The sequence below is a fragment of the Sorex fumeus genome, unplaced genomic scaffold, assembly GCF_029834395.1.
Source record: "Sorex fumeus unplaced genomic scaffold, SorFum_2.1 ptg000072l, whole genome shotgun sequence".
NCBI lineage: Eukaryota > Metazoa > Chordata > Mammalia > Eulipotyphla > Soricidae > Sorex > Sorex fumeus.
In genome coordinates this window covers 50,833,324-50,860,120 of record NW_026606129.1, presented here as the reverse complement: position 1 = coordinate 50,860,120, position 26,797 = coordinate 50,833,324, and the positions used below count along the sequence as shown (strand labels likewise).

General features: G+C 44.9%; 2 protein-coding genes across 6 annotated transcripts in view; both read right to left on the bottom strand.

Moving 5' to 3' along the window:
• Nucleotides 1-6,434, bottom strand: part of RBM5 (RNA binding motif protein 5) — a 34,093-nt gene extending 27,659 nt beyond the window's left edge. Inside the window, exons 1-4 of the mRNA XM_056129742.1 lie at nt 6,313-6,434; nt 4,962-5,037; nt 2,310-2,475; nt 673-828 (exon numbers count right to left, since the gene is read on the bottom strand). Of these exons, the coding sequence (XP_055985717.1) occupies nt 673-828; nt 2,310-2,475; nt 4,962-4,978 (339 nt within the window). The 5' untranslated portion in view covers nt 4,979-5,037; nt 6,313-6,434. The remainder of the gene's footprint in view (nt 1-672; nt 829-2,309; nt 2,476-4,961; nt 5,038-6,312) is intronic.
• Nucleotides 6,435-15,437: 9,003 nt separating this feature from the next.
• RBM6 (RNA binding motif protein 6) overlaps nt 15,438-26,797 on the bottom strand; it is a 122,583-nt gene continuing 111,223 nt past the window's right edge. For 4 of the 5 annotated variants that reach the window (XM_056129737.1, XM_056129736.1, XM_056129740.1 and 1 more), the window contains 6 exons: nt 26,411-26,506; nt 25,300-25,560; nt 23,049-23,123; nt 21,576-21,673; nt 16,939-17,068; nt 15,438-15,685 (listed from right to left, as the gene is read on the bottom strand). In XM_056129737.1, the coding sequence (XP_055985712.1) occupies nt 15,560-15,685; nt 16,939-17,068; nt 21,576-21,673; nt 23,049-23,123; nt 25,300-25,560; nt 26,411-26,506 (786 nt within the window). In that variant the 3' untranslated portion in view covers nt 15,438-15,559. Of the gene's footprint in view, nt 15,686-16,938; nt 17,069-21,575; nt 21,674-23,048; nt 23,124-25,299; nt 25,561-26,410; nt 26,507-26,797 lie in introns of those variants that run through there. The other variant, XM_056129738.1, reaches the window with a different exon arrangement.

Sequence of the window (26,797 nt, the reverse complement as noted above, 5' to 3'; positions counted from 1 at the left end):
TGAGGGGAAAGAATGGGTGAGGGCCTGAGAAGCTGATGGAAACCAGGCAAAGCCTAGTATATATACCAAGGCCCTATCTGGTCAGTCTGAAGAGTGGAGATCAGGAAAGAAGTACCGTTTCAACAAGCTTCTCAGAAGTTTTAAATGCATAATTTTCATCAAATCAAATGGAGGACAAATTATGGTGAGTTGTTTTTGTTTTGGAACTTCCTAAATTATGCTCAGTGGGGCCTGGAGACACTCCTGGCAGTATTTGGCTAACCTGGTCAGACAGTTCAATGTGAGAACTTAGTTATGACATGGTACAGATCAGGTCTAGAGGTGCTGGGGGCCACCAGGATCATACTGGTGGTGTTTGGGAAGGGATTGGATCACCTGGTGTTAGGCATCAACTTGGCTCAGCTCAAGACTCCTGAACTAATCTCTCAGTGTTTTAATGGGTATATCTGTAACAATCAGTAACCAATTTATACAAATGAACATCTAAAGCCAACGGAAAGAAAAAAACCTGTACCTGATATTTAAGGATCTTCTACATTGCATTTCAAAGCCTAAATATAAATTCACCTCTACAAGTTTCAAGAACTCTACCCAAAAGACCAGTGTGAGAAAATACTAAGTTTAAAGTTTGCTGTGTCTACTGAGCTGTTCAAGAGTACTGTTTCTCCTTACATCGCTCTCTGTGATGGTGATAGGAAGGCCGCGCAGCATGATGGTCTTACTCTCCCTCTCATCACTGATGTCATGTCTGTAATCATGTTCGCCATAATCACCATCTGAATGGTAGCCATCTTCAGATCGGTCACTGTTTCTTCTTTCCCGTTCTCTCTAATTTATAATAAACAAAATTACAATTAAACACCCAGATGCTTTTCACTGTAGTGTTTTCTAAAGAAGAAAAAAAAGGCAGAAATCATTTCATTTTAAAGAACTCATCATACTTCAACAATGAAAGATTACCTGTTATAATATAAAGATTATGCACAAGGGTGAGGGAAACCATGCAAAATTATATAGGTAGCACAAGTTTCCCTAACTAAAGCTGTTTATGTATATGGAAAGAAATGTGGGGGAATAAAAACCTCACCATAATCTAACTAATTTTATTTAAAATTTTTGTTTTTGGGTCACACCTGGTGGGTCTCACTCAATACAGGGTGCTGGGGATCAAGTCTGGGAAAGCTGCATGAAGGCAAATGTCCTATCTACTGTACTATCACTCTGGCCCTCTACTTGGCTTTAGTGGATGATTTATGAATTTGGCAGTATCCTATCTAGTAAGCATAAAAAAGTAACCAAAACTATTTTCAAAAACACTGTCCAAGTCTTATGGATGATATATTAATATACCCCATCGTCTCTGGGAAGAATACTTGTTTTCTGAGTTGTATTGAGAACTAAATGAGGTCACATATTTGAGTGCTTAAAGGAGGGCCTAGTGCATGGTGTATGTACATACATATTACTATATCCCTCGACAAAATATTTTCAAACAGGGGTCAGAGAGACAGTACAGCAGGTAAAGCACTTGCCTTGCATGTGACCAACCCAGGTTCAATCTCTTGAACCCAGTCCAACCCAGGTACTTCATTTGGTCATTAGAGCCCACCAAGAATGATCCCTGAAGGGCTGGAGCAACAGCATAATGGGTAGGGCATTTGCCTTGCACGCGGCCAGCCTGGGTTCGATTCCCAGCATCCCATATGGTCCCCTGAGCACCGCCAGGGGTGATTCCTGAGTGCAGAGCCAGGGTAACCCCTGTGCACTGCATTACCGGGTATGACCCAAAACGAAAAAAAAAAAAAAAGGATCCCTGAGAACAGAGCTAGGAGTCCTGTGCACGGTGGGTGTGACTGCGTGACTGCCAAACCAACCAAAACTTGGGGCTGGAGCAATAGTACAGAGGGCAGGGTGCTTTCCTTGCACGCAGCCAATCTGGGTTCAATCCAAGGAACACTATATGGTACTCTTTGCGCTCTAGCAGTGATTCCTGACTGCAGACCCAGGAGAATACTGCCTGCTGTAAAAGGAGACTGTGTGTGTGTGGGACGATGATGATGAGAGGGAAACAGGCACACTGGTGGTGGGAAATGTATACTGGTGGAGGGATGGCTGTTAGATCATTGTGTGAGTGAAACCCAATCATGAACAGCTTTGTAATGGTCTATCTCCCGGATATTAAAAAAAAAAGGGGGGGTTTGAGTAAAATATCCCAAATTTCCATATCTGATATACTTATCAAGCATCTTGGAGGTTATATGCAACAACTTATATTTTAACTAACAGTTAAATAGCTACTGATTACTCACCTCTGGACTATCATAATCCCGGTAGTCATCATATCTATCGCCCCTCCGATCATCACTAGATCTTTTGTAATCTGAGTCCCTCCGTCTGCTTCTGGAGTCACGTTCATCACGGTCATCTCTGTCTATGATGGAACCGTACCTTCCACTACGTTCTGTTCTACTCACTCTGCCAAGGGAAACAACTTTTATTAACTCGAGTAAACCACACACTGTTCCTTAAAAAAATGTGTAAATACACTCCCAGTCCAATTTATTAGCTACCCCAATAGCTCAACGTGGGACCAAAGAGTAATAGTAGAGTGTATAGGGAGCATGTCTTGCACGCAACAAACCCACACCCGATCTCCAGCAACGTAGCATATGCTGTCCCCCAAACAACAACAAAAACTGAGACAAAATAGTTCATGTCCTTTAAAATCTATTGCCAAATTCCAGTATACAAGGTAATTTTTGGGAATTCATGAAAATGTAAAAATACAAAAATACAGCAACCAAATATTTGAGTTTAATAGTTTCCAAAAGGTTCAGGTTGTCCAAGTACATTCTGCATTTTCTCAAGTCTATGATATACGTATATTTTCATCCCCAATTCAGTACTTAGTAAAGATAAAAAGATACAGCATTTCTCACAATTTCAAAACACACCTGTGGTGCTCAGGGCTTACTACTGGCTCAGAACTTAGGGATGACTCCTAGTAGAGCTCATGGGACCAGACTGGGTGCCAAGATTGAATCTGGGTTGACTGTATACAAATGCAAGTAGCCAAACCATTGTACTTTCACTTGGGCTCTGGAAAATGCATTTTAACTCATCGATTCTTTAGAGTCTCACACTTAGAACCCAGATGAATTAAATTAGTTGTGTGTCCAAACTCACTCCTCCAATCCACCACCAATTAACGATAAATAGTTCTTAGATATTAGTAGTATAAGTAGCATTGTCATAGGACTGTTACTTATAAAAACACCTGGTTTATTTTTGATTACTGGACAGCAGTGATTTGTTTGGGGGCCACACCTGGCTGTGCTCAGGGCTTACTGCCAGCTTTACACTGAGGGATCACTCTTGGTTAGACCATATGGTATACTGGAGATTAAACCCAGGTCAGCAGCATGCAAAGCCAGTACTTCAACTGCTGTACTCTCTCTGGCCCTAATTAACAGATTGGGCTTCATCTAATAAGAAGAGAGATTTAAACTCAATTGCTCAGAGATATATTTTTACTGGGCTTCTAAAACAAAGAAAAGACATATAAGGTGTCGTTCCCCTCCCCCCCACCGTTTTAGTTTTCTGGGCCACATCCACTGGTACTCAGGGGCTATTCCTGGCTCTGTGCTCTTAGGAACAAACCTAGGCTTCCCTAAAAGTACTGTCAGGGGACTGGAGTGATAGCACAGCGGGTAGGGCGTTTGCCTTGCACGCGGCCGACCCGGGTTCGATTCCCAGCATCCCATACGGTTCCCGAGCACCGCCAGGAGTAATCCCTGAGTGCAGAGCCAGGAGCAACCAACCCCTGTGCATGGCCGGGTGTGACCCCCCGCCCCCAAGAAAAGAAAACCACTCTCATCTATAAATTATCTCTAGTCCCAAGGACCTTTTAGTATATACAAATAATAAAAAGCAAAGAATAAAACAAGGAATCAAGAACTGCTCCAATGGGAATAGAGATCCTTCATTTAAGATAAATGTTAAATCTTAAGGCTTTATTTTTTTTTTAACGACAGAATGCTGACAGCATGAGAGAGTGAGAGTGAGAGAGAGTGAGTGAGAGAGAGAGAGAGAGAGAGAGAGAGAGAGAGAGAACACAAGCGTTTCCTTAAGTCTCTTTTAGGTTTATCAATCTGATTCTCACTAGAACTGGTCTTAGTAACTAAGGAGACATTAAGTTTATTTTTAAAAAGTAAAGATTACGTGTTTAAATCAAATGTTTGAGTGGCAGAATTCATGGACAACACCACAAACATGCTAATCTTAATTCTCCAAATTCTTCTGTTTTTCTATTCATTTAATATAACACATGAGAAGCCAAAGCGATAATGCACAGCAGGTAGGGTGATCCCTGGCATCCCATACAGCCCCTGAGCAATGCCAGGAGTAATTCTGAGTGCAGAGCCTGGAGTAACCGAGGAGCGTCACCAGGTGTAACCCAACCCATCTTCCCCCCAAAACCCGAAACACGCTCAAACTCATTCATGTAACTCATGATCCAAAACTGCTTGGCTCTACAGATCTGGATCATTTCACTAGAGGGCAATAGTAACAGAAATTTATGGACAATTTGCTATAGGCAGGGATTGTGCAAAGTGGCAGACCATGTACTCCGATGGCTTCTGAACAGACTGTTATGCACCCAGCAATCTTCAGTAACCATTCCACTCTGTCAGCTTTTGCCTAATACATATTTTCTGGACTTGACCTTAAGAGAATACTTTCTCCAGGAAGTGTTCCTGGCTGTCTGGAAAAGCAACAAGCTTCCAGTGTGTTCTAACAGTACCTCTATTTCCTATATCACTGAATGGTTCACTTGCATGATGGTAAGGGCAAGGAAGTGCTGAGAGCAATAAGACACCAAAGTATTTGTTTGATAAATACTAAATAGTTCACTACTCAGTATAATACCAGGATAAAAGGCAGGTACAGAAGTAACTTACCGCTTGTCCGAACCCATTTTCTTACTGAAGATCTCGCACGCTGCTCCAAAGGTTCAAATTTTGGATTTTTGTCCCCCTAGGAGACAAAGGAGATCCCATAAATCTATCTGGGACAAGCTGAAGCAGTTAAGATCGAAATTTCATCAAACCATGAATATGGTGGGAGGGAAGGGGGTGGGGACCAACTGTCAACATTAAAATCATGTCAACTTTTGGTAGAAAGCATACTGGAAATGGCTGGATTCCATATTCCATAACCAATCCACAAAAGGCCCTAAGCATGAGACCACTTCCCGGCTTTTTAACCTTATGATTATAAAGATAAAAAGGGGAGACCCGCAATCAGCACCCTGTGTCGTGGGCCAAAGCAACGCCACCGGGGGAGCTGACCGTTAACACAGTAATCACAATGTCTTTTTTGTTAATGCAAGGAGCAACCTGAAATGAACAGACGCCGCAAGGAAAGCTAAGAACCTTCTAGAAGCTAGATGCTGAATGGCTTAAAATGGACTCCATGTCTAAAGGCAACGGCTGCTCCGAAGCTATCTCCATCAGGCCCATTTCACACAGAGCAAAAACTCCACACGACGTCACTCTTCGGGAACAATCACCACCACTCTCGAGCCTGGGGCCGGCCTCGCAGCGCCTGGCGGGGCCCAAACATCGCCCCCCCCCCCCGCCCCGGAATCGCGCCCCGCATCCGCTCCCTCCGACCTAACAGCCGTCCCCGGCGCCCGTTCTACCTACCGGCAGGCGCTCGGCCAACCTTTTCGGGAGCGAACACGGGGACGAGAACCATCTGGGCTAAAACCAGGCCGTGGGCAAAAGCGATTCCTCGGGGCAGTGCCCTGACCCACCTCCGTGGGGTGTCGCAGCCGAGATGGCGGCGCTTACGGTCTGCGCCACTGGCCGGCGCGCCCGGCTCTTTCCCCGTCTCCCCGCACCGGCCCCTCGCTTCCTCCGAGCTTCCCAGCCTGGCCTCCCCGAAAAGAGACATTCAGGGGCGGCTGCGGAGCGATGGCGGCTGCAAACGGCCAAGCCGGACCCGTGGCGTCTCCGAGGGAGGGACGACGGTTCCCGGCGCCGTTAGTGGCGCGGTGGGAAACGCGTCCTGGCAGGGACAAACCCAGAGCCCGAAAGGAGCGGGCCTGGCGCTGGGCGAGAGGACACCCCTTCTGAAAGTTGACAGGGCAGAAGAGGAGCGGCGCGGCCCAATGCCTGGGGTGGCTGAGCCCCTTGGAGAGCAATGGCTGGCACGGATGGGCCACCGACCGCGGCGACAAGGAGGCTTCTACGGGGGCTGTTTCAAAAGCAAGAGCCGCTATCTGCTGCTGGCGGCCGCGGCACTTACCCTCAAGAGGGACGGAAGCAGCAGCAGTGGCGGTTTAAGGTCCCAGAACCTCCAACAGGGTACGGCCGCTTCACAAAATGGCGCCTCCGCCGACGGCCGTCTCCTACCCACAGTACCTCGCGCCTCTCCCCTCCCCCGCCACTCGGCTCGAGGCCGCGTCCAATCAGCGGAGGCACCGGGCTGCGCGAGGCCTGCTGGGAAGTGTGGTCGCTAGGGCAGCCTGTCACACTCTCCAGGACTCTGTTCATTTCCTGTGTGTTTTCCTTTCTTCAAAACTACCGGCAAAAAAAAAAGTAACCAAACAAACAAACAAAAAACCTACCAGAAAATCGCCAATTTGCAGACTTGGGTTAAAGCTCTTTGCTACTGGAATTCTTTGCCACCAGGGTCTTAGGGAATAGGTTGCTGTCGCTAACGCGATGTAAAACATCTCGTTTAATACGACTTTTAAGAGAAGGAACGTTAGCTGATCTCCTATTGCCTTTTCTTTGGGCATAAGATTATTGGGTTAGATGCTTTCCAAGTATATATTTGTATACCCATAAATCAATAAGATGTCAAACTCACTTCGCAGGTGAGGAAACGGATACTAATAAAAATTGAGAACTTTTTAAGGCAGGTCTTCTGAGTATCTTCGATATGCTCGCGCATAAGGGAAGGGCTCAAAAATAGCTTTTCCAAAGTTATTTTTTATTGCTTGGTAGTTCCACAGTATCTCAAAGTTACAAACACCCACCCACATCCTTCACAACCTTCCCCAACTCATAAAAGGAACTTGCTGTTCTCATCCATGACAAAAACCTCACTCTATTCACTTTTCTCTCAATCAGTCAGCAAATCTTGCTGACTCTGCCTTCAAAACCTATCTAGGATCTGACTGCTTTTAGCTGCCTCAAGTCACAATTTTGTTTTCCAGACAACAGTAGGTCATGCAGAACCAACCATGAAACTGGATATCAACTAGTAAGTTTTGGGGCCAAGAGGTAGTACAGTGAGCAGGGCACTTTTTGTGCAGCCAACCAGGGTTCAGTAGGGTTCAAACACAGGGTCTCTAAACCAGAGCCAGGAGTAAGCCCTGAGCTCTGCCAGGTGTGGTTCAAAAGCAAACAAAAAACTAGTTAAGTTTTTCATTACAGCATAAACTCGAAAAAGGAGTACTGGAGTGATAGTACAGTCAGGCTTGTGTTTCATGCAGTCAGCCTGGGTTTGAACCCTAGCATTCCATAAGGTTCCCAAGTACTACCAGGATTAATTCTTGAGCACAAAGCCGGGATTAAACCCTGAGAATTGTTGCCAGGTGTGGCCTCCTTAAAAATAATGTGCCAAACCATTAACTCTAGAAAGGATGGGACTTTTTCCTTTTTGTTTACTGCTGTGTTTCCTCAGTGTCCCTACTGGTGCCATGGCTATTAGTAGTTGACCACCTTATTCCCAAAGCAGCTTAACAGTTACTTTTACTTTTTTCTTTTATTTTGGTGGGAGTAAGTATTTGGAACCATACCCAGCTGTGCTCAGAAATCACTATTGGTAGACTATATGTGCACAATAGGCTCTCTGGAAAATGTATATGGTGCTAGGGAAGGGATTGAACTGGAGCTGGCCACTATCAAGGCAAGAGTCTCAACTACTGTACTATCTCACCAGCCCCACTTCTGAATATCCCTAGGGTTACTGCCTGAGTTCATCACTAGGTTTAAAAGTTATGTGGTTATTCAGAAGTGACATAAAATTATTCCTTTAAAATTATTTTTGTGTCATACATGGCTGTTACTGTTTTTGGCACATCGAATACGTCACGGGTAGCTTGCCAGGCTTTGCCATGCGGGTGAGATACTCTTGGTGGCTTGCTGGACTCTCCGAGAGGGGCTGAGGAATTGAACCTTGGGTCAGCCAGGTTGGCCGCATGCAAGGCAAAAGCCCTACCCGCTGTGCTATCACTCCAGCCCAAACTGATGAACAATGAGAGGACAGTGAGAGTGACAGTGACAGTCTTACTTGGCTATGTTCAGGGCTTACACCTACCTCCACACTCAGGGATCACTCATGGCAGTATTCAAAGAAACTTAATGTGGTGCCAGGATCTAACCAGAGAAGACAGCTTATAAGGCAAGAAACTTAACCCCTGTATTATCTCTCCAGCCCACAAAATCACTGTCAGGAGGAGGAGCTGGGCCACACCTAACTGTGATTAGGGCTTACTCCTGATTGTACTCAGGGATCACATCTGTCTGTACCATCTGTACTGTGGAGTGATGTATTGCTAGGGATGGAACCCAGGTCGACAGCATACAGGGCAAGTACCTTACCTGCTGTACTATCACTCCAGCCCAAGAAAGTAACGTTTAAACTAAGTAACTTAGTTATGTCTAGGAAAACAGATGGATTTCATCCAAAGGAAAGTGCCACTATTAAAAATGTCTCTTGTAGCTGACTTTGTGAACCACAGCACTGTCTCCAAAGTCCTGATTGATAGTTAATATGGGTATGGAAGTTTTCCAAGTCTCAGCTAAGGAAGACAATTTTTTTTTTTTTCTTTTTTGGGGTCACACCCGGCGATGCTCAGGAATCACTCCTGGCGGTGCTCGGGGGACCATATGGGATGCTGGGAATTGAACCCGGGTCGGCTGTGTGCTAGGCAAACACCCTACCCGCTGTGCTATTACTCCAGCCCCAACAAATTATATTTTTGTTAAAACAAAACAGGGGAATAGTACAGTGGGTGAGGCACTTGCCTTATGCACACCCAGCCCACATTCAATTGTCAGCATCTCATGTGCTAACCTGAGCCCTGCCTGGAGTGACCCCTGAGCATAGAGCCAGGAGTAAGCCCCGAGCACCAGTAGATAGGGCGGCCCAAATACCAAACCACTACATATGTCAATATAAAAAATAGACCTGGGAGAGAGAATACAGGGGGTAAGATGCTTGCTTGTCTTGCAGGTAGCTGGCCCCAACATGATCTCTGGTATCCAACCCCAAGCCAGGAACAGCCCTGAGCACCTCTGGGCATGCCTTAAACCACCCCTCTCCCCAAATAAACTACAAAGAAAAAGGATATAACTTTAAGATGGTTGGTCTTTCCTACCTTTTTGATATTAAGAGTTCTTATTCTTTCTTAGGTGTTTTTATCTTCATCTTGGAAAAATGAAACACTAGTTCACATTTTGGTCTCAAACTAGGAATTGCTTCTCTAGATTATAAAGCAAGAAAGATTTATGTGAGCTCTCTTGCCTATATAAAGAAATCAAAGGCTTTGCTAAACTGAGATACAGGCAATCAGCATTAGTCACCGTGTTTGGACCTGAGCCTAGCCCGAGGTTTTAAACTGTCACTGTCCTCCCATTGTTCATCGATTTGCTCGAGCGGGCCCAGTAACGTCTCCATTGTGACAACTGCTACTGTGCTTGGTATATTGAATACGCCACGAGTAGCTTGCCAGGCTCTGCTGTGCAGGCGAGATACTCTTGGTAGCTTGCCAGGCTCTCTGAGAGGGGCGGAGGAATCGAACCTTGGTCGGCCAGGCAAATGCCCTACCTGCTGTGCCCCAGCCTCAGGATGCTTAGTAAAAATAATTGCCCAAGATCCTCAGGCTCATGTAGCTTGCACTCTTTTTTTTTTTTTTTTTTTTTGCTTTTTGGGTCACACCCGGCGATGCTCAGGGGTTACTCCTGGCTCATGCACTCAGGAATTGCCCCTGGCGGTGCTCAGGGGACCATATGGGGTGCTGGGAATTGAACCTGTGTCGGTCATGTTGGCTGCGTGCAAGGCAAACGCCCTACCCGCTGTGCTATTGCTCCAGCCCCGTAGCTTGCACTCTTATCAAAGGCCTCTGGGATCTTCCCAAGGAGATCATATAACACCTTTTACATCTTTTTCTACTTTCATCAATATTTTGAACAATGCTTTAAAAACATATTAAATACTTTAGGGTCCTGAGCAGTAGTATGGCAGTAGGGCACTTGCCTTGCATGCAGCTTATCTGGGTTCTATCCTGGCACCAATTATTATTGACTCCAAAGAGTCCCCTGAGCCTGCCAGGAATGATCCCTGAGCAGAGTAGTCAGAAGTAACCCCTGACAGGAGTTAACTAACACTGTCAGGAGTGTCCTTCACGCCCCCCCTTTCATATTCTAATGCTGAGATGTGTACTGGGGCTCCCCCGCAAAATAAAGCTTAGACTTTAATTTCAATAGCAAAATCTCCACCAAAGAGGCAAAATGAAACTAAAAAACAAAATGATGTAAATGGCCAAACTAGTCTCTGAGAGCTGAGCTTAAACACTTCCTTCAGGGAAGACGATAATGTTTTGTGGGGGCATGGGGTGCACTTGGATGTGCTCAGGGATCATCACTCCTGGAGGGCTCTGGGGACCCTATGAGGTGCTAGAGATAGAATCTGGAACTGCTCCAGGTAAGGCAAGAGTTCTGGCCCCAAAGGAAGATACTATCACTACCAAATGAGAAAGAAGTCCCTGTCATACCATCTAGTTGCTTACTATACTTCTCCAGAGTTGTTCATCACAATAGTAATTGGTTAATAATTATCTTTTCCATTGGGCCATCTTATTGGCTCAGAGACCTATGCTGGTCTTGCCTGAGTGTTAGGGGACTCAAACATTCATAGACTGACCACTTAATAACTTGATGATGTTTTTGCTGGATAATCTAAGTTGCCGGGGATGCCTGAGCAAGTCATCTACATTTCCCTCATGATATATATAAAAAGCATATATATGTTTTATATATAAAAAGTATATATATACACTTTATATGTTAAAAGTATATATATATATATATATATATATATATATACTTTTTATTGGGGGTGGGGAGGAGTACACCTAGTGATGCTCAAGGGTTACTCTTGGCTCTGCACTCAGAAACTAACTCCTGGTGGTGCTTAGGGGACCATATGGGATGTCGATGATCAAACCTGGGTCGGCCCCTTGCAAGGCCGACACCCTACCCGCTGTGCTATCGCTCTGGTTCTGAGATATGTACTTCCATAACTTTCATACTCTAATGCTGAGATGTGTACTAGGGCTCCCTCTGCACTCTGGAAAATCTCATGTTCTCTTTTGAGCATGTTACTCTCTTTTCCTCAGAACTTCTAAGTGGTCACAGTCCTCCCGTTGTTCATCGATTTGCTCGAGCGGGCCCAGTAACATCTCCGTCATGAGACTTGTTGTTACTGTGTTTGGCATATTGAATACGTCACGGGGAGCTTGTCAGGCTCTGCCGTGCAGGCGAGATACTCTCGGTAGCTTGCCGGGCTCTCTGAGAGGGGCGGAGGAATCGAACTCGGGTCGGCCATGTTGGCTGCGTGCAAGGCAAACGCCCTACCACTGTGCTATCGCTCCAGCCCCAGAACTTCTAAATAAAATGTTTTTTTCTTCACTGCTCATCTCCAGAAATTCTTTACTGTGAGGGAAAGGCAAGGACTCAAAAGGCCTGGGTATGGTTTAGGACTGACTTCCTACAAGGAGAAAGGTTCACAGCTGACTTATGAGTCCTAGATTTCCCAAGTCATTCCTGAGGTAGCAGAGGTGGCGAGATAGAAAGCGGCAGATTCCTTTCTCGAGATTGCCACTTCCCTCCTTCCCACTTCACATAAGTCACCTGGGAACTACACCAGAATCCTAGAGATGTCACAAAGGGATGATGCAGTGAAGATCTTTAAAAAAAAAGTCTTCAGCAGTGAAGTATTTAGGGACTGGAGCCATAGTACAGAGGGTAGGGGGCTTGCCTCACATGCAGGGTACCACATATGATCCTGTGATCACCATCAGGGGTGACCCCTGAGCACAATGCCAGGAGTAAGCCCCCTCCCCCATCACAATTAAAACAGTGAAGTATTTAAATTATGTGTTCCACAGCTTACTCTTCATCTGAAAAGATGACTCAAAAGAAGAAAATCTTGATTTGTTCAGATCAGGAAAAAGCTGAGTCAGCTTTCAACAGGCATTTGACCTACTCGGCAAAGGAGGTTGGGAAGCACTGAGATGCAACACCGTGGTACTGCAGTCCATTAGGCAGAGATCAGGAGGACTCATGAAGTGCATCAGCCTAGAGCTGAGAAGGTTTAAATGGTCCATTTTTTATAATATAGAAACTGGGCCTCTCAATATTTAAATCAATGTGCTCCAGATGTTTTTCCACTTGAATGGACAAAATCTTTTTTTTTTTTCTGGGGAGGTTTTTTTGCTACTCTAGGTGTTGTACTTGCTGTATTCAGGTTCTTCTGGCAGTTACTTAAAGGATGTGGTATCTGGGACCGAAACAGGCTTTCCTATATGCACAGCATGTGTTCCAGACCTTTAAAACATATTAAAGATTGGGGTTGGAGAGACAGTACAGAAGGCAGGGCACTTGCCTTGCATGCAGCTGATCTGTGTTTGATCCCCGAACACAAAGTAAGGGGTTAAGTCCTGAGCTCTACCAAAGGTGACCTCAAACCCCCCTAATAAAACAAAAAGACTAAGATTTATCTGGACACAACATATTAAATAATTTGAATATATTTTATTCCTGTTGTCGAATAAGTTGTCTCCTTGGCATATTCCCATCTGCCCTTACATCTCCCATCTATTACTGCTCATTTCCTCCCAAAAACCAATTCTCCCCATTACTTTTATAAAATCCTTCTTGATCATGTTTATATTCCCAGACAACGTCTTTAGATCAGTGATTGGAAAATCACAACTCTGTGGGCCAATTCTGTGACCTGATTCTGTAAAGAAGTTTCATTGTTTTTGGGCACATCTGGCAATACTCAGGGCTTTCTCCTGACTTGGTGGTCAGGTGTCAGTCACTCGAGGTGGATCTCAGAGGACAATACGTGGTGCCAGGGCTAGAACCCTGGTCAGCCATGTGCAAGGCAATAGTCTTACCACTGTACTCTCTCTCTGGCTCACCAAAGTTTTATTAGAACACAGCCTAGTCATCTATGGCTTGCCAGTGGCTGTTTTCTCACAACAGGGTAACTGGAACAGAAACCGCTCAACCACACCTGACTGTGCATTGGTGACTGCACATCTGTATTAAAAAAAATTGTTGGGTGACACCCAGCCGTACTGAGGGGCTATTCCGGGCTTTGTGCTCAGGGGCCCAGATGCAGTGCCAGGGACTGAACCAGGGTCAGTTTTTTGGTTTGTTTTGGGTCATACCTGGCGGTTTACGGGGTTTATTCCTGGCTCATGCACTCAGGAATTACTTCTGGCGGTGCTCAGGGACCATATGGTATGCTGGGAATCGAACCCAGGTCGGGGGCGTGCAAGGCAAACGCCCTACCTGCTGTGCTATTGCTCCAGCCCCCAGGGTCAGATTTTGAGTGAGACAAATATCTTAAAACTTTACAACCTCTCCCATGGTCTGCTTTTTAATTGGTTTTGGGGCCACAACTGGCAGTGCTCAGGAAACTGGTCCCCAGTCACACCTGTTTAATGTTTTTTAGGGCGGGGGTCGGACCCGGTGGTACTTAGGGCTTATTCCAGGCTCTGAACTTAGTAACTATCACTTTTGGTAGGGCTCAGGGGATTATATAGAGTGCTGGGGATTGAACTCAGGTCAGCTGTGTGTAAGGCAAGTGAATAACCCATGATTGTGCCATATCCACCTGCTTTTTTTGGGATGGGGGAAGGGGGGTGCCAGAGAAATAGTACACGGATTAATGTGCTTTGCAAGCAGCCTGGCCCTGGTTCGATCCTTGGTACTGCATATGGTCCTTGGAATTCCACCAGGAGTAATCCTGAGGACAGAGCCAGAAGTTAGCCCTGAACACCATAGGTGTGGCCTAAAAAAAAGAAAACAATAACAGATAAACAATATAGGATAGTTATTTGACCTCACCCAAAAAGGCTTTTTTTTCTTTTTGGGGCACATCCGGCGATACACAGGGGTTACTCCTGGCTCAGGCACTCAGGAATTACTCCTGGCGGTGCTTGGGGGACCATATTTATGGGATGCTGGGAATCGAACCCGGGTTGACCGCATGCAAGGCATATGCCCTACCTGCTGTGCTATCACTCCAGTCCCTAGGCTTTTGAGTCAAACCTAGAAGTGCTAGGGGGCCATGTGGCGAGGGGACTTGACACGGGCTCTAGCACATAAGGTACGCTTCTAGCAATTTAAGCTATCTCTTGAGCTCCAGGTCACCCATCTGTTGCCATGCTGGGGATCCCAGACAGCAAAACTGGAACCAAGTTCAGCATGTATTGGAAGCACCAGGGAACAAACTCATGGCCTTATGTTAGCCAGACAGGTGTTTTAACCATGGAGCCATGTCTCAGGCCTGGAAGTAGTACATCTTACTATACTAGCACGTGGCGGTTATTTAATGTGCTTCAGCACAGAGCACCTAGCAGTCACTTAAGGAGCTATCACACTGTGTCTCCCTCCCCTTCGCCTCAACTTCCTTTAACAATGCAGTCAGTAGTCAGAAGAGAACTACATAGGTTTAATGAGTAGTAAATATATAGAAAGGTCCAGCTTTTTATTTTTTGGCTGTTTTTGTCACACCCAATGATGCACAGGGGTTATTCTTGGCTCTGTACTCAGGAATTATTCTTGGTGGTGCTGGGGGACCATATGGGATGCTGGGGATCGAATCCAGGTCAGCCACGTGCAAGGCAAATGCCCTAACCACTCTACTATAGCTCCAGTCCCTAGAAAGGTCTAGCTTTATAGTTATCAGAGACATAGGAACAGTAATGAGATGCTAGTTATTTAGATTAAAAAAACTGGGGGGAACCACACTGGTGGTATTCAGGGCTTACTCCTAGCTCTGTGCTCAGGGATCACTTCTGTTGAGCTTGGGGTCCTTATGGGGTGATAGGGATTAAACCCAGGTCATCTTATGTGCAAGGAAAGCACCCTGCCTTGCACTACTGCTTCAGCCCCTGGTTTTTAGATTCGGATTAGAAAATACAGACTCTGCAGCATTCACATAAGCTTGAGTTCAAAAACCACTGCCTCTTACCCACTGACACTGAAAACAGGCAATTTTGAACGGCTCACTGAAGCGACTGCTGCCATGTCAGCACCAGCTCAAAGGGGTCCACAACTGAGTACCCTCATCCTCCTACCACTATACCCCTCTTTATGGGAAAAAAATTAATAATAAAAAAATCACATTGAAAAAAAGTTTATTTAAAAAAGTTCTAGCAGCAAGAACAGTAACAAAACAAGAGGAGAGACGGACAAACAAAACAAGGAGGAGGTTGTGTCTGAGATGGCATTGTCTCCATTCTTTAATCAAGTTCTTTATACCGAGCAAACATGACTCTTCGAACAGCATCTCGGTAAGTCTCGTTGGACTGTCTCTTGCTGGTTCTTCCTGGAGTTCCCACATTGGGCCCCCTCATCCGGCCTTCAGTCTGCAAAAGAAAGAAAAAACAATGCAGCAGACTCCATGGAACTAGATTCAGGGCTAGCTGGATGCTATAAGCATTTCTAGATCAATAAGGAGTAAAATGTACGCAAATTCTGGTGAATGTTAAAAATAAAAACCAGAATTATCTTTATTATCACCACGACATATTTTAAAGGGGCCATACCCAGCGATGGCTTGCGCTGTGGACCTGACAATTTGGTACCACGCTTTGGAGGCCCATTTGGTGTCAGTGATTAAATTTAGTGCATTAAGCATATGGTCTATCTTTTGAGCTTCTCCCAGCTTCTGGGCATGTTTAATTTTTTTTTTCTTTTTTAGGTCACACCCGGCGATGCACAGGGGTTACTCCTGGCTCTGCACTCAGGAGTTACTCCTGGCAGTGCTCAGGGGACCATATGGGATGCTGGGAATCAAACCCGGGTCGGCAGTGTGCAAGGCCAAAGCCCTACCCACTGTGCTATCTCTCTAGCTCCCGGGGCATGTTTAATTATTAAAGAAATACTCAACATGAATAAAGAAGGTGAAATCATGAGTTCAGGATATGGAATTTAACACCAGAGATAGGAAAGCGCTAGAGAAAGAGAAAAGGCAATTTCCTATAGTTGGCATTTTCAGAGGGGGCCAAGCCAACACAAAATGGGCAATGTTCCTTTTTATTGCCTTCTCTTTCTGAAATATGAGACAAGCATGGAACCAGTTCTAACTTCATATTCAAATTTCAGTTACAAATAACTTCGACCTCTAATCATAACGTCTCTCAGAGATATTTCTGCACTTTTTTTTTTTTCTAGTGGGAGGTTTCTAGGTTACACCTGTCAGAGCTCATCATACATTCCTGGCTCTGTGCTCAGGAGTTACCCCTGCTGGTAGTTGGGGACCATATGTGGTGTGGGAAATTTGAATCAGGGTCTGCAGGATGCAAGGAAAACATCTTAACCCTATACCATCTCTACATTTTATTGCTTACTATTTGTTTTTTCACCTAATGAATTTCAGTTTTAAATTGCCTGATATCCACACACTTCCATGTAACAATAAGATGATCCCTATTCCAACTCTCCCCTCCCTTTCACATTACCAACTGAATTGCAAAGGGTTTAGCATCCCCAGCTATAAACCAGTTATCCAGATCTTATGTGTTCCACAGTGCTCATGTCCTCTACCAGCAGTGGAGAAAGACAGAGTGAAAGTCAAGTATATTTTATGTTCGTTACAACATGATAGAAACCACTTCACCTCCTCTGCTGAAGCCAATCCAGGGTTTCCATATCCAAGACCTGCCCCTTTCCTCCAGCCAGTGGCCTGTTGGACACAGTCGCCTTTGCTAATATTGTCCAGACCTTCTTTGCCAACAGGTTTACGATCACTGCAAAAGAAGCAGACACACTTTAGACAGTTGCTTTCCAGCTTTACATTTACTTACTTGTATTTACTTACAATTGTGAACCTAATAAAAAGCTTTGCCCTAATGATTCAGAATTGCTACCTCTTATACATATTAAATGATTTCTGAGTACTTACTATGTATGCAATAGGCTTTGTCCTGGGGATAAATAGTCAAGAGAGATTTGGTCCTCACTCATAAATGGGAAAGGGCATGAGAAGAACAACATGTCAACTGGTACTCAGTGCATGAAAGTCAGTAGATGGCTGCTACGGAAATTAAGTCGAGGAACACAAAGTCCGAGTGGTAAGGCCAACAAAGATAGGATCTGTACCAAAAGGGGACATGTGAACTGGGATGCAACAAAAGGAGCATTAGTGATAAGAAAACACACGGGAGAAAAGGACATAAACAAAGAAAAGAGGAAAAAAATAATCTGTCCAGGCGAGGAAAGGTGAGCTAGAATGAAGGCTTTTTTTTTTTTAACTTTTTGGATCACACCCAGTAATGCACAGGGGTTACTTCTGGCTTTGCACTCAGGAATCACTCCCGGCAGTGCTCAGGGGACCATATGGGATGATGGGAATCGAACCCGGGTCGGCCACGTGCAAGGCAAATGCCCTACCCACTGTGCTATAGCTCCAGCTCCTAAAGAAAAGGCTGAATTAGAGAAACAGTCACAATGGATATAGAAGATAAAGAAGGAAGATGGGATCAGACCAGGTAGCTTTCATTCTTCTTCGTCTTCTTTCCTCCTGATTTTTTTTTTCTGGATAATTCCAGATATTCTATTGCACTTTACCCTCAGTGCTTTTTTGTTTGGTTGTTTTTTATTTGGGGGCTACAGCCAGCAATGCTCAGGGTTTACTCCTGGCTCTGCACTCAGAATCTCTCCTGGCAGTGCTCAGGGGAACATGTGGGATGCTGAGGATGGAACCTGGGTTGGCTGTGTGCAAAGCAAATGCCCTACCTGATGTACATTCTCTCTGGCCCCATTCAATGCTTCTTTATTGGTGTTCCACTCTTGACCCAGGACTGAGGTACCCAGCATCATAGCCACCACTAACAAGATTGTCAAATTCTATGGCTCCATCCTGATCAATTCTGTTTTCTGAGCTCTCCAACACTATTTTCATTTATCTCCTGGGCATGTGCTTTTCTACTGACAGAGGAGTAGGGGGTTCCTGTGATGATTGGGAGATACCGTGCTGCTGCTACATATGTGGGCCTGCTCTCTTTTTTTCTGGAGGGGAGTGGTGTTGGAGGCCTTACCCTATGATGCTCAGGGGTTATTCCTGACTGTGCTTGGAGTAACCTCTGTTGGTACACAATATGTGACAGTTCAGTGGAAGGGTGCTTAGCTTGCATACAGCTGAACCCATGTTCAATCCCTGGTATTCTACATGGTCCCCTGTGCCCACCAAAAGTGATCCCTCAGTGCAGAGCCAGGAGTAACCCCTGAGCACCACTGGGTGTGGCCCAAAAACAAAACAAAAGGCGCTTCTTTACCCCGTTCTACTGACTCAGAGCTAAGGGGCTCTCCCTCCCTTTCCAGGCTGATTCCTTCACCTTTGTTCTATTCTACAGTCCTAAACATTCAAAACTGCTGATGAATTAAAAAAAAAAAAAAAACGAAAGCAGAGAATAATCCTTTGGTGCTACATTAAGTGATCTCACCTTAGTCTTAAAAAAGCAAGCAACTTAAAAATATGAGTGTTTTTCACGCAGACTTCTTTCTCAGTTATGCATTCTGCCCCTACTTCAGCTCATCTAGCCTCCTCATGGTCTTTTTCCACCAATCACATCCTATTCCCTACAAACACAAGCTACCCCACTATCTTGTTTTTTGCTCACCAACACAAAACTTATTTAAGGTTCACTAGATCAGAGATTGGGAAGGTAGCTCAAAGGGCTAGAGCAAATACTTTGCATGTGGAAACACTGGGGTTTGACCCCCCAGAACCTAGCACTGCATAGTTTCTCAAGCATCACCAGAAGTAGCCCCTGAGCACTGCTGGTTGTGGTCCCCTCAATCAAACCAAACCCTCACTAATCAATATCCTGCTGAAAATCATTTCATGACCTCTCAATACTTTTTTTTTTTTATTTTTGGGTTACACCCGGCGTTGCACTGGGGTTACTCCTGGCTCATGCACTCAGGAATTACTTCTGGCGGTGCTCGAGGGACCATATGGGATGCTGGGAATCGAACCCCAGTGAGCCGCATGCAAGTCAAACACCCTATCCGCTGTGCTACATACAGCTCTAGCCCCACCTCCCGATACTTTTTGTTTTGTTTTGTTTTCTATTGCTGGTTATGAATAACATATGATATCATGAGGTTGCAGTAGTGGCCGCGTGATTTTGGAATTCCGAAATTTTAACAATTAAATCTGGAGGGATTTCTGCCAAAACCTGCTGGGTTCTGAGAGTTGTTCCTTAGTCTCTTGGATCATGGCCATTAAGCAGCTTGATCAGGAGCCAGAGAGGCCGTTCGTGAGCTGCAAACTAGGGATCTTGTTGGGGCGGGGAGGAATGGGCTGGCTCCACCCCTATCCCGTGAGGCCTCGCATGTCTTATCACTGTGGGCCTAAACCTGACTGTCCAATGGCCTCTGGAAGATGGCGGCCACCGGGGAGCAGGCAGAGGGACAACACTCTATCCCCCTGGGGTGGTCCAGCACCGATAACCCATTGCAGGAACCGGACACATCTCTGCCAAAAGCTGCTGGATTCCGAGATTTGTCTGAGTCTCTGGGATCATGGCCATTAATCAGTTTGATCAGAAACCAGAGAGTCCTTGCCTCCAACTATATAGCTGAGCCGGAGGTGGTTTGTGGGTGTGTCTCCCACATACCTAACTTTTAACCATTTACTTTCTTGGTAAACTTTGCCCCAAGTTTTTGGGGTCTGGCCAAAGGCACAGCAGTAATTATGGGGTATCTGGAAGTCTGAAAGCGCCATCAGGCTGCTGATGCATTCGCCTCACAGGTACAGATTGACCTGCTGGTGGCACCATACCTCCTCCCAATACTGTTAAGACAAAGTCATAGCATGATATTCAGGTATGAATCTCTCAAACTTCTCTGGTATCACAACCTTGCTTCCTGTCAACAATGGAGCCCAATGTTCAGTTCCATTACACTACTAAGAACTTCTCAAGTGCACTATGACCTTCTCTCTCACAAAAGCTCTATAGATCCCTCCAACTGATATGCCCCCTTTTTTCTCCATATTTCTATATCTGCTCTATAAGACAAAATATCACCTAAGTTCCTGAGTCTAGACAGTCATAGATCATATATGTATTTACCAATTCTTCTTTTTTTTTTTTTTTGCGCGGGGGGGGCGGGCAGTGCACACCTGGAGATGGGGTTACTCCTGAGATGGGATGGGGCGCTTACCAAGGGCTATCCTGGTTAAGCATGTTGTTTACTATTTTCCTTTAATTCTTTTTTTCTTTTGCTTTTTGGGTCACACCTGGCAATGCTCAGGGGTTACTCCTGGCGGTGCTCAGGGGACCATATGGGATGCTGGGGATCGAACACGGGTCGGCTGCATGCAAGGCAACTGCCCTACCCGCTGTGCTATCGCTCCTATTTTCCTTTAATTCTAGACTCATGACTTGAGAATTATAAGCACAGGCAGCTGGAGATCACATGAGTAATTATATCACAGCTGGAGAAACAGTATAGGGGTTAAGAGCTTGCCTTGCATACGTCAGAACCTGGTTCAAATCCCTGGCACCACATATGGACCCCCAAGAACCACAATGGTCACTCCCAAGCAGAGTCCTTATCACCACTGGGTATGGCCCCAAACATGTTCATCCCCCTATCCCGATTGTTTTGGAGATGGCTGGAGGATGGCACACCTGGTCACAGTATTTGCATTCTCGGCCCTGGTGCTCGCCAGGAATGCATTCCCTTGGCTATGGTGCTCAAGCACTTTCTAGTCATGGTGTTTGCAGGGGGTTGTACACTTTAGTCATAGTGCTCTCATACTCTTGCATGCTGGAGGCTGAATACTTTGATGAGGCACTGAGGTCCAAAAGCAAGTCTGCCAGTACCGCCTTGGCATATATGAGTAGCATCAGGGGTTAAACTTCTAGCCTCAAAATTTGCAACACAGGTGCCTTAAGCCACTGAGCCACCCTCTAGTCCTAGCAAACTGTTCATTTAACATACAATAAAAGAACGAAGAGAAAAAGCCAAAGAGAGTTACAGCATTACTGAGGAGAAGAAAAAGGGTCCTACCCATGGAATTCTAGCTCTGGCTTTGAGATAGTGGAAGCAATCAATCTTCCTTGCAAATACACATGTTTCCTATGTAAAGATAGGGGGCCAAAGAAGGGATAAACCTCACATTCAAGGAGTTCAGACAGAACTTGCAGTCAATAACCTCACCTCACTGAAAGGAATAAACAGCAGAATGCTGGAGATGGTTTCATAAGCCTAAAGAGTAGACCAATCAAAAGGGTCTGGACTTACCTGTCAGTTTCCCTGGAGTATTTACTTCGTTTTCTTTCAGGAGAGTCAGAAGTTTGGAGCTTTTCCCTGCGATCAGTCCCTCTTTCTTTAAATCTTCCCTGTTGTTAGGTAGTAAAACAGATTTGAAATTTTTATCTAAGAGATTTGGGGAATGGGGAAACCTCACTTTATTCCTGGTATTTCTTCTGACCTGGAAGCTCAACTACTAACTCCTAGTTACCTCTGGCTCTTTCACTCATCCTTCTTGAAAACCAAAGGCTTCTCTGATGGCACATTTGGGAGGAACACAATTTTATGCCTGGTTTAACCATTACTTCCTCTTCAGAGAGAGTAAATTCTCTAATAGACCTCTAAAGGAGGTTTCTTTCTTTACTTTTATTTGGACATGCCCAGCAATGCTCAGGGATTACTTCTGGCTCTGCACTCTGGGTTCACTCCTGATGGTACTGAGACGACAATATGGGGTGCCAGTATCAAACCTGAATAGGTTGTAGGCAAGGCAAATGCCTTACTATATTATCACTCTGATCCCTACAGGTGGATTTCTAACCACACATCAACAAGACTGTAAAGTCAGTGATGAGCAGGTGAGATCTGCCTAGATAGCAAGATCTATCTAGATCTATCTAGTCTACCAAGCTTTTCACATGAAGCTACTTCCTCCAGCTTAGTAAAAGATACCACAAACTCTGTTCAACACTCCCCTGATTCTGTTTTTGGGCCACACCCGGTGGTGCACAGGGCTTACTCCTGGCTCTACATTCAGAGATAACTTCTGGCAGGCTTAGGACCGTATGCTGGTGCTAGGAATTGATCCCAGGTCAGCTGTGTGCAAGGAAGTACCATGCATGCTGTACTATTGCTCTGGCCCTTCGTCACTAATTTTTAAGCTGGGCAGCAAGGAGTATAGATATTTATTTGATCTATTGAAGACCCTAACATCCTTTTTTTCATTTTTTTTTTTAAAAGAAGCTAAGGTGCTGAAACAGTACAGGTTTAAGGTGCATGCTTTACATGCAGTTGACCCCAATTCTACTCTTGTACATGATCCCCTGAGCATCACTGGTGGTTTCTAACTATCACTGGGGTGGCCTGAGTAATCCTTGGCACCACCAGGTTTGAGGTTGCAGGCAGCACATCCTCAGGCCTGAACACTAACCACAAGGCTCAATATTCCAAGAATTATTGGAATGGTTCTTGGAATCCTTGAGAACTGCTTGGGAGGGAGTCGTCCCGCCCGCCTCCACCTCCCCCTCCCAAAAAAAACCACCAAACCCCCCCTCGAAGGTTTAACTTGAGCCATAACTGACTAAAGTGTACTAATTTCAATGTACTTTTGAGAAATGTGAACATATCTTTTAGGGTCTTATTTCCTTTATTCTTGTAAGGAGGGACCAGTACATTCCACAAATACTGAATCACAAAGTGAAGAGAAAAAAGTTATGTTGAGGAATATCAAGTCACCAGTCTCACCTCCCGTTCTCTCCTCTCCAAGTAGGCGAGTTCCTGCTCAGACTGCTTTATCTTTCGATGGATTTCCAGGTTTTGCTGAGAAGAGAGAGAGTTCTATGAGTGTGTGTTAAAGAAATAATAATTTACCTTAGAAATGCCTTAAATTGTAGGTTGTTGGCTGAATGTGGAAGATGTGCAGGTGCATCTGCACAATCAGTGCAGCCTAAAATGAACAATTCCTACCTCTACTTGCTTCCAAGTTCTAATGCAAACCTGTCACACAGATTAGCGCCGTGGTGTGGCAGAAGAGAGAACTTTATTCTATTTTATTCAAAATATAGAAGACACAATTTTTTTTCATCTCTAAGGTAGTAATTATAGGAAAGGGGAATCAGAACAAACAAGAAAACCAAATGTCTACATGCTCTATTACTCTGCCCCCCCCATCATTCTCACATATTACTCATCTTTCAAGCTCCAGAGAAATATGAAAAGGGACTCAAATCCTGAAAGAACAAACAGACTGAGAGTTTGCTACTTTTCGTTTTTGGGCCACAGCTGACTATGTTCAAGGGTTACTCTTGGCTTTGCATTCAGGAAGTTATTCCTGGTGGTGGTTGGGGCCCTATGGGGTGGTAGGGATTGAACCTGGTTCAGCCACGTTCAAGGCAAGAGCTCTGTCCTCTCTGACTCCAGTGCTCTACTCTGAAGGCATGACACTTCTACACACTGCCCTTAAACATAAATTAGAAATGTAACGTGGGGCCGGAGAGACAGTACAGCGGATGGAGCTCCTTGCACACAGCCGACTTAGGTTTGATTCCTGGCACCCCATGTGGTTCCCTGAGCCCTGCTAGGAGATGATGCTGAGCACCACTGGGTGTGGCCTAAAATTAAACAAACAAAAGAAATGTAATGCATGCATTTTTATTAGTGCAGCTCTAGTACCAAAAGAAGTATCACTACACAGTATCACTGCAAAGAAAGAGACAGTATTACAGTCCACAATCCACTGTCCCGGGTTCAGTTTTATTTCTCGGTTCAACAGCCTCGAGACCCTTTTCCCTGACAACTACATTTTAATCTCACTAACCATTAATTATATTTTCATCAGAGCTGTATTTTATATGTGTTGGAGGAAGCAGAATTCCATAAGTTTGAAAGGACTGTGCAGACAGTCTATTGCAGAGATTATTAGGAGGCGTGTCTCAGAATCCGAGAAATTTTGCAGACTCGCCAGAGGCAGCTGGGAATCAGAAGGACATATCATCACAGCAGAAATCAGCTTTTAGCTACGAAGACGTTGGTTTTTTTTTCTTTTTTTCCCTTTTTGGGTCACATGCAGTGATGCTCAGGGTACTCCTGGCTCTGCACTCAGAAATTACTCCTCACGGTGCTTGGGGGAACACATGGGATGTTGAGGATTGAACCCTGGTCGGTTGCATGCAAAGCAAATGCCCTATCCACTGTACTATGGCTTTGGCCCCTGGTGTTGGGTTCTATACTGAAAGACTAATTCCTCTCCCCTTACTAGTTCTTGCAGCATTTACTAGAGGAGTGTAAGTAAACCTCTTTATACTAAGTCCACTAGGAGGATTTATTTGTTCAGAATTTGGCTCCTTGGTCAATAAACATAAATGGGAAGAATAAGGGAAGGCTCACTATTTCAGCTTAACACTCTAAGAAGCTGCTGTCATGTCTTTAAGAAGAGATGACAAAATGAGATACACCTTTGGGGAAAATTGCACATTGTCAGATCTAGATGCAATCAAGTGAAGTCACCATATATATAAGAAAAGGAGGAGAGCTGAGGCCCAAGTTCAAGACTACCGGCAGAACTAAACCAAGAAACCCAGCAAGTGTGTTTTCTAACCCATGCCCCCTTCTCTTATATATTCAGCAGTTTGTGTCTGGTGCTTCACTTGTCCAGTTGTGCTGTTTGCTTAGGTCCATACACAACTTCTTCTCTTTTTTTGATGCTGCACTTTTTAAATGCAATGGAACTTGCAAATGAAAGGTACAGAGGCAATTTATTATTGCACTGGACTTTATTTCATTGTGGTAATGGGGATCAAACCAAATGACTCACATTGCAAATGATCTACCACTGAGCGACATCCCTGGCCACACTGAATTGATTTAATTATAGAACTGGGAATGTTACAGAAATGCTCTAACATTCTGTAAGAAAGTCAGCACGAACTTCTGTACTTCTTGCAAGGCTCACTAATAAGAGTAAATAATCTGAAATGTCAAGGCCCCTTCCTAATACCTTGTGCAGGTCTGAGAGTTGCTGGTGTTTAAGGAGAACTTCTTTATTGGGAAACTGCCTTCTGCAGAGCAGACAAGCCAGTTTATTCCAGTCAGTGAGTTTGTCTTCTTCGTTTTCCTTCTTGGTCAGCTCCTCTCGCTGTTGAAGCTGTGCTGCGCGGGGTGGTGGAGGAGGGGTCTGCTCCTCTTCCTCTTCCTCCTCATAGTCACTGTCTCCTCCATATTCACCCAGGAGGCCGATCAGTGGGTTTACTACCTTAGGCTAGAAGAAGGGCAAGATTATTAGCACCAAACTCAATTTTGCAGATAGTCTGATAACAGCTATCTCACTCATTTAGTTTCTTGGGCCATATCTGATGATTTTCAGGGGTTACTCCTGATTGTATACTTATGAATTAATTATTCCTGGTGGTGCTCAGGGAACCATATGGGATGCCAGGGATTAACCCCACGTGGACTGCAGGCAAAGCAAATGCCCTAACCGCTGTACTGTTATTCTTCCCCCTCATTCCTTTGCTTTTAGTTGGAATAATGATCAGGGTTCAAAATAGGACCACTGAAGAAAATGAATAGTTTAGGGGATAAGTTGCTTGCCTTGCATGGTGCTATCCCAGTTTAATCCCTGGCACTACACATGGTGCCCCGAGCACCACTGGAAGTGGTTTCTCAGCAGAGAGTCAGAGTAAGCCCAGACCACTGTTGGGCATTGTGCAATCCTTCCCCAACTCCACCTCTACACCCGCCAAATTAGGTCCTCAGCACTGCAGGGCCTTTGCTGCACTGCATAGAGGGCCCACACAGTGAACCATTTGCAAGGTAGGCTGAGAATTGCTGAAAGACGCTGAGGGTTTCCTGAGTATCATGTAGGATATCCCCTCCTCCTCAAAATGGCTGGAATGGTACATGGTAGAGAAAGAACAGGTAAGTGTTTCTGTTCTGTAACAGGCCTATTAATAGAGAAAAGTTTACCTCATGCTTAAAATTAAGAGGACTCCTTGTTTGGGACACACAGAACTAAAGGACCAGTGCCAAAATGAGGCATCAACCTGTAAAACTTCCCTTCCCATTTGGAAGCAGTCCCAGCCTAGCCCAGGGTGCTGGCTTCGCCTTACTGGTGGAGGACTCTCTTCCTTCTTCACAGTGGGAGGCAGAGGCTTCTTAAAGACATCCTCTGGGGGGGCTGGCCCCTCGTTGGCATTTTCCTGAAACTGAGCAAACCAAAGGTCATTTTCATGATTCTTAATGGTACTCATAAAAGCTAAGAATTAGCCCTACTGAAATTAGCTTTTCACAAATTACTTACAGTATATTTGTAATGTTGCTATACTAGTTCCAAAACAAAACCTTAAAAACGTTTGTCAGGCACCAGATGAGGTATAAGAAGGATTATTTCCTCCAACCTTTACTAAAACCCACTTAGGAATTATTTTACGAAAATGACTGGAAATACAGTTAAAAAGAATAACTGGCAGAAATAATCCATGTATAAACCAGTATGA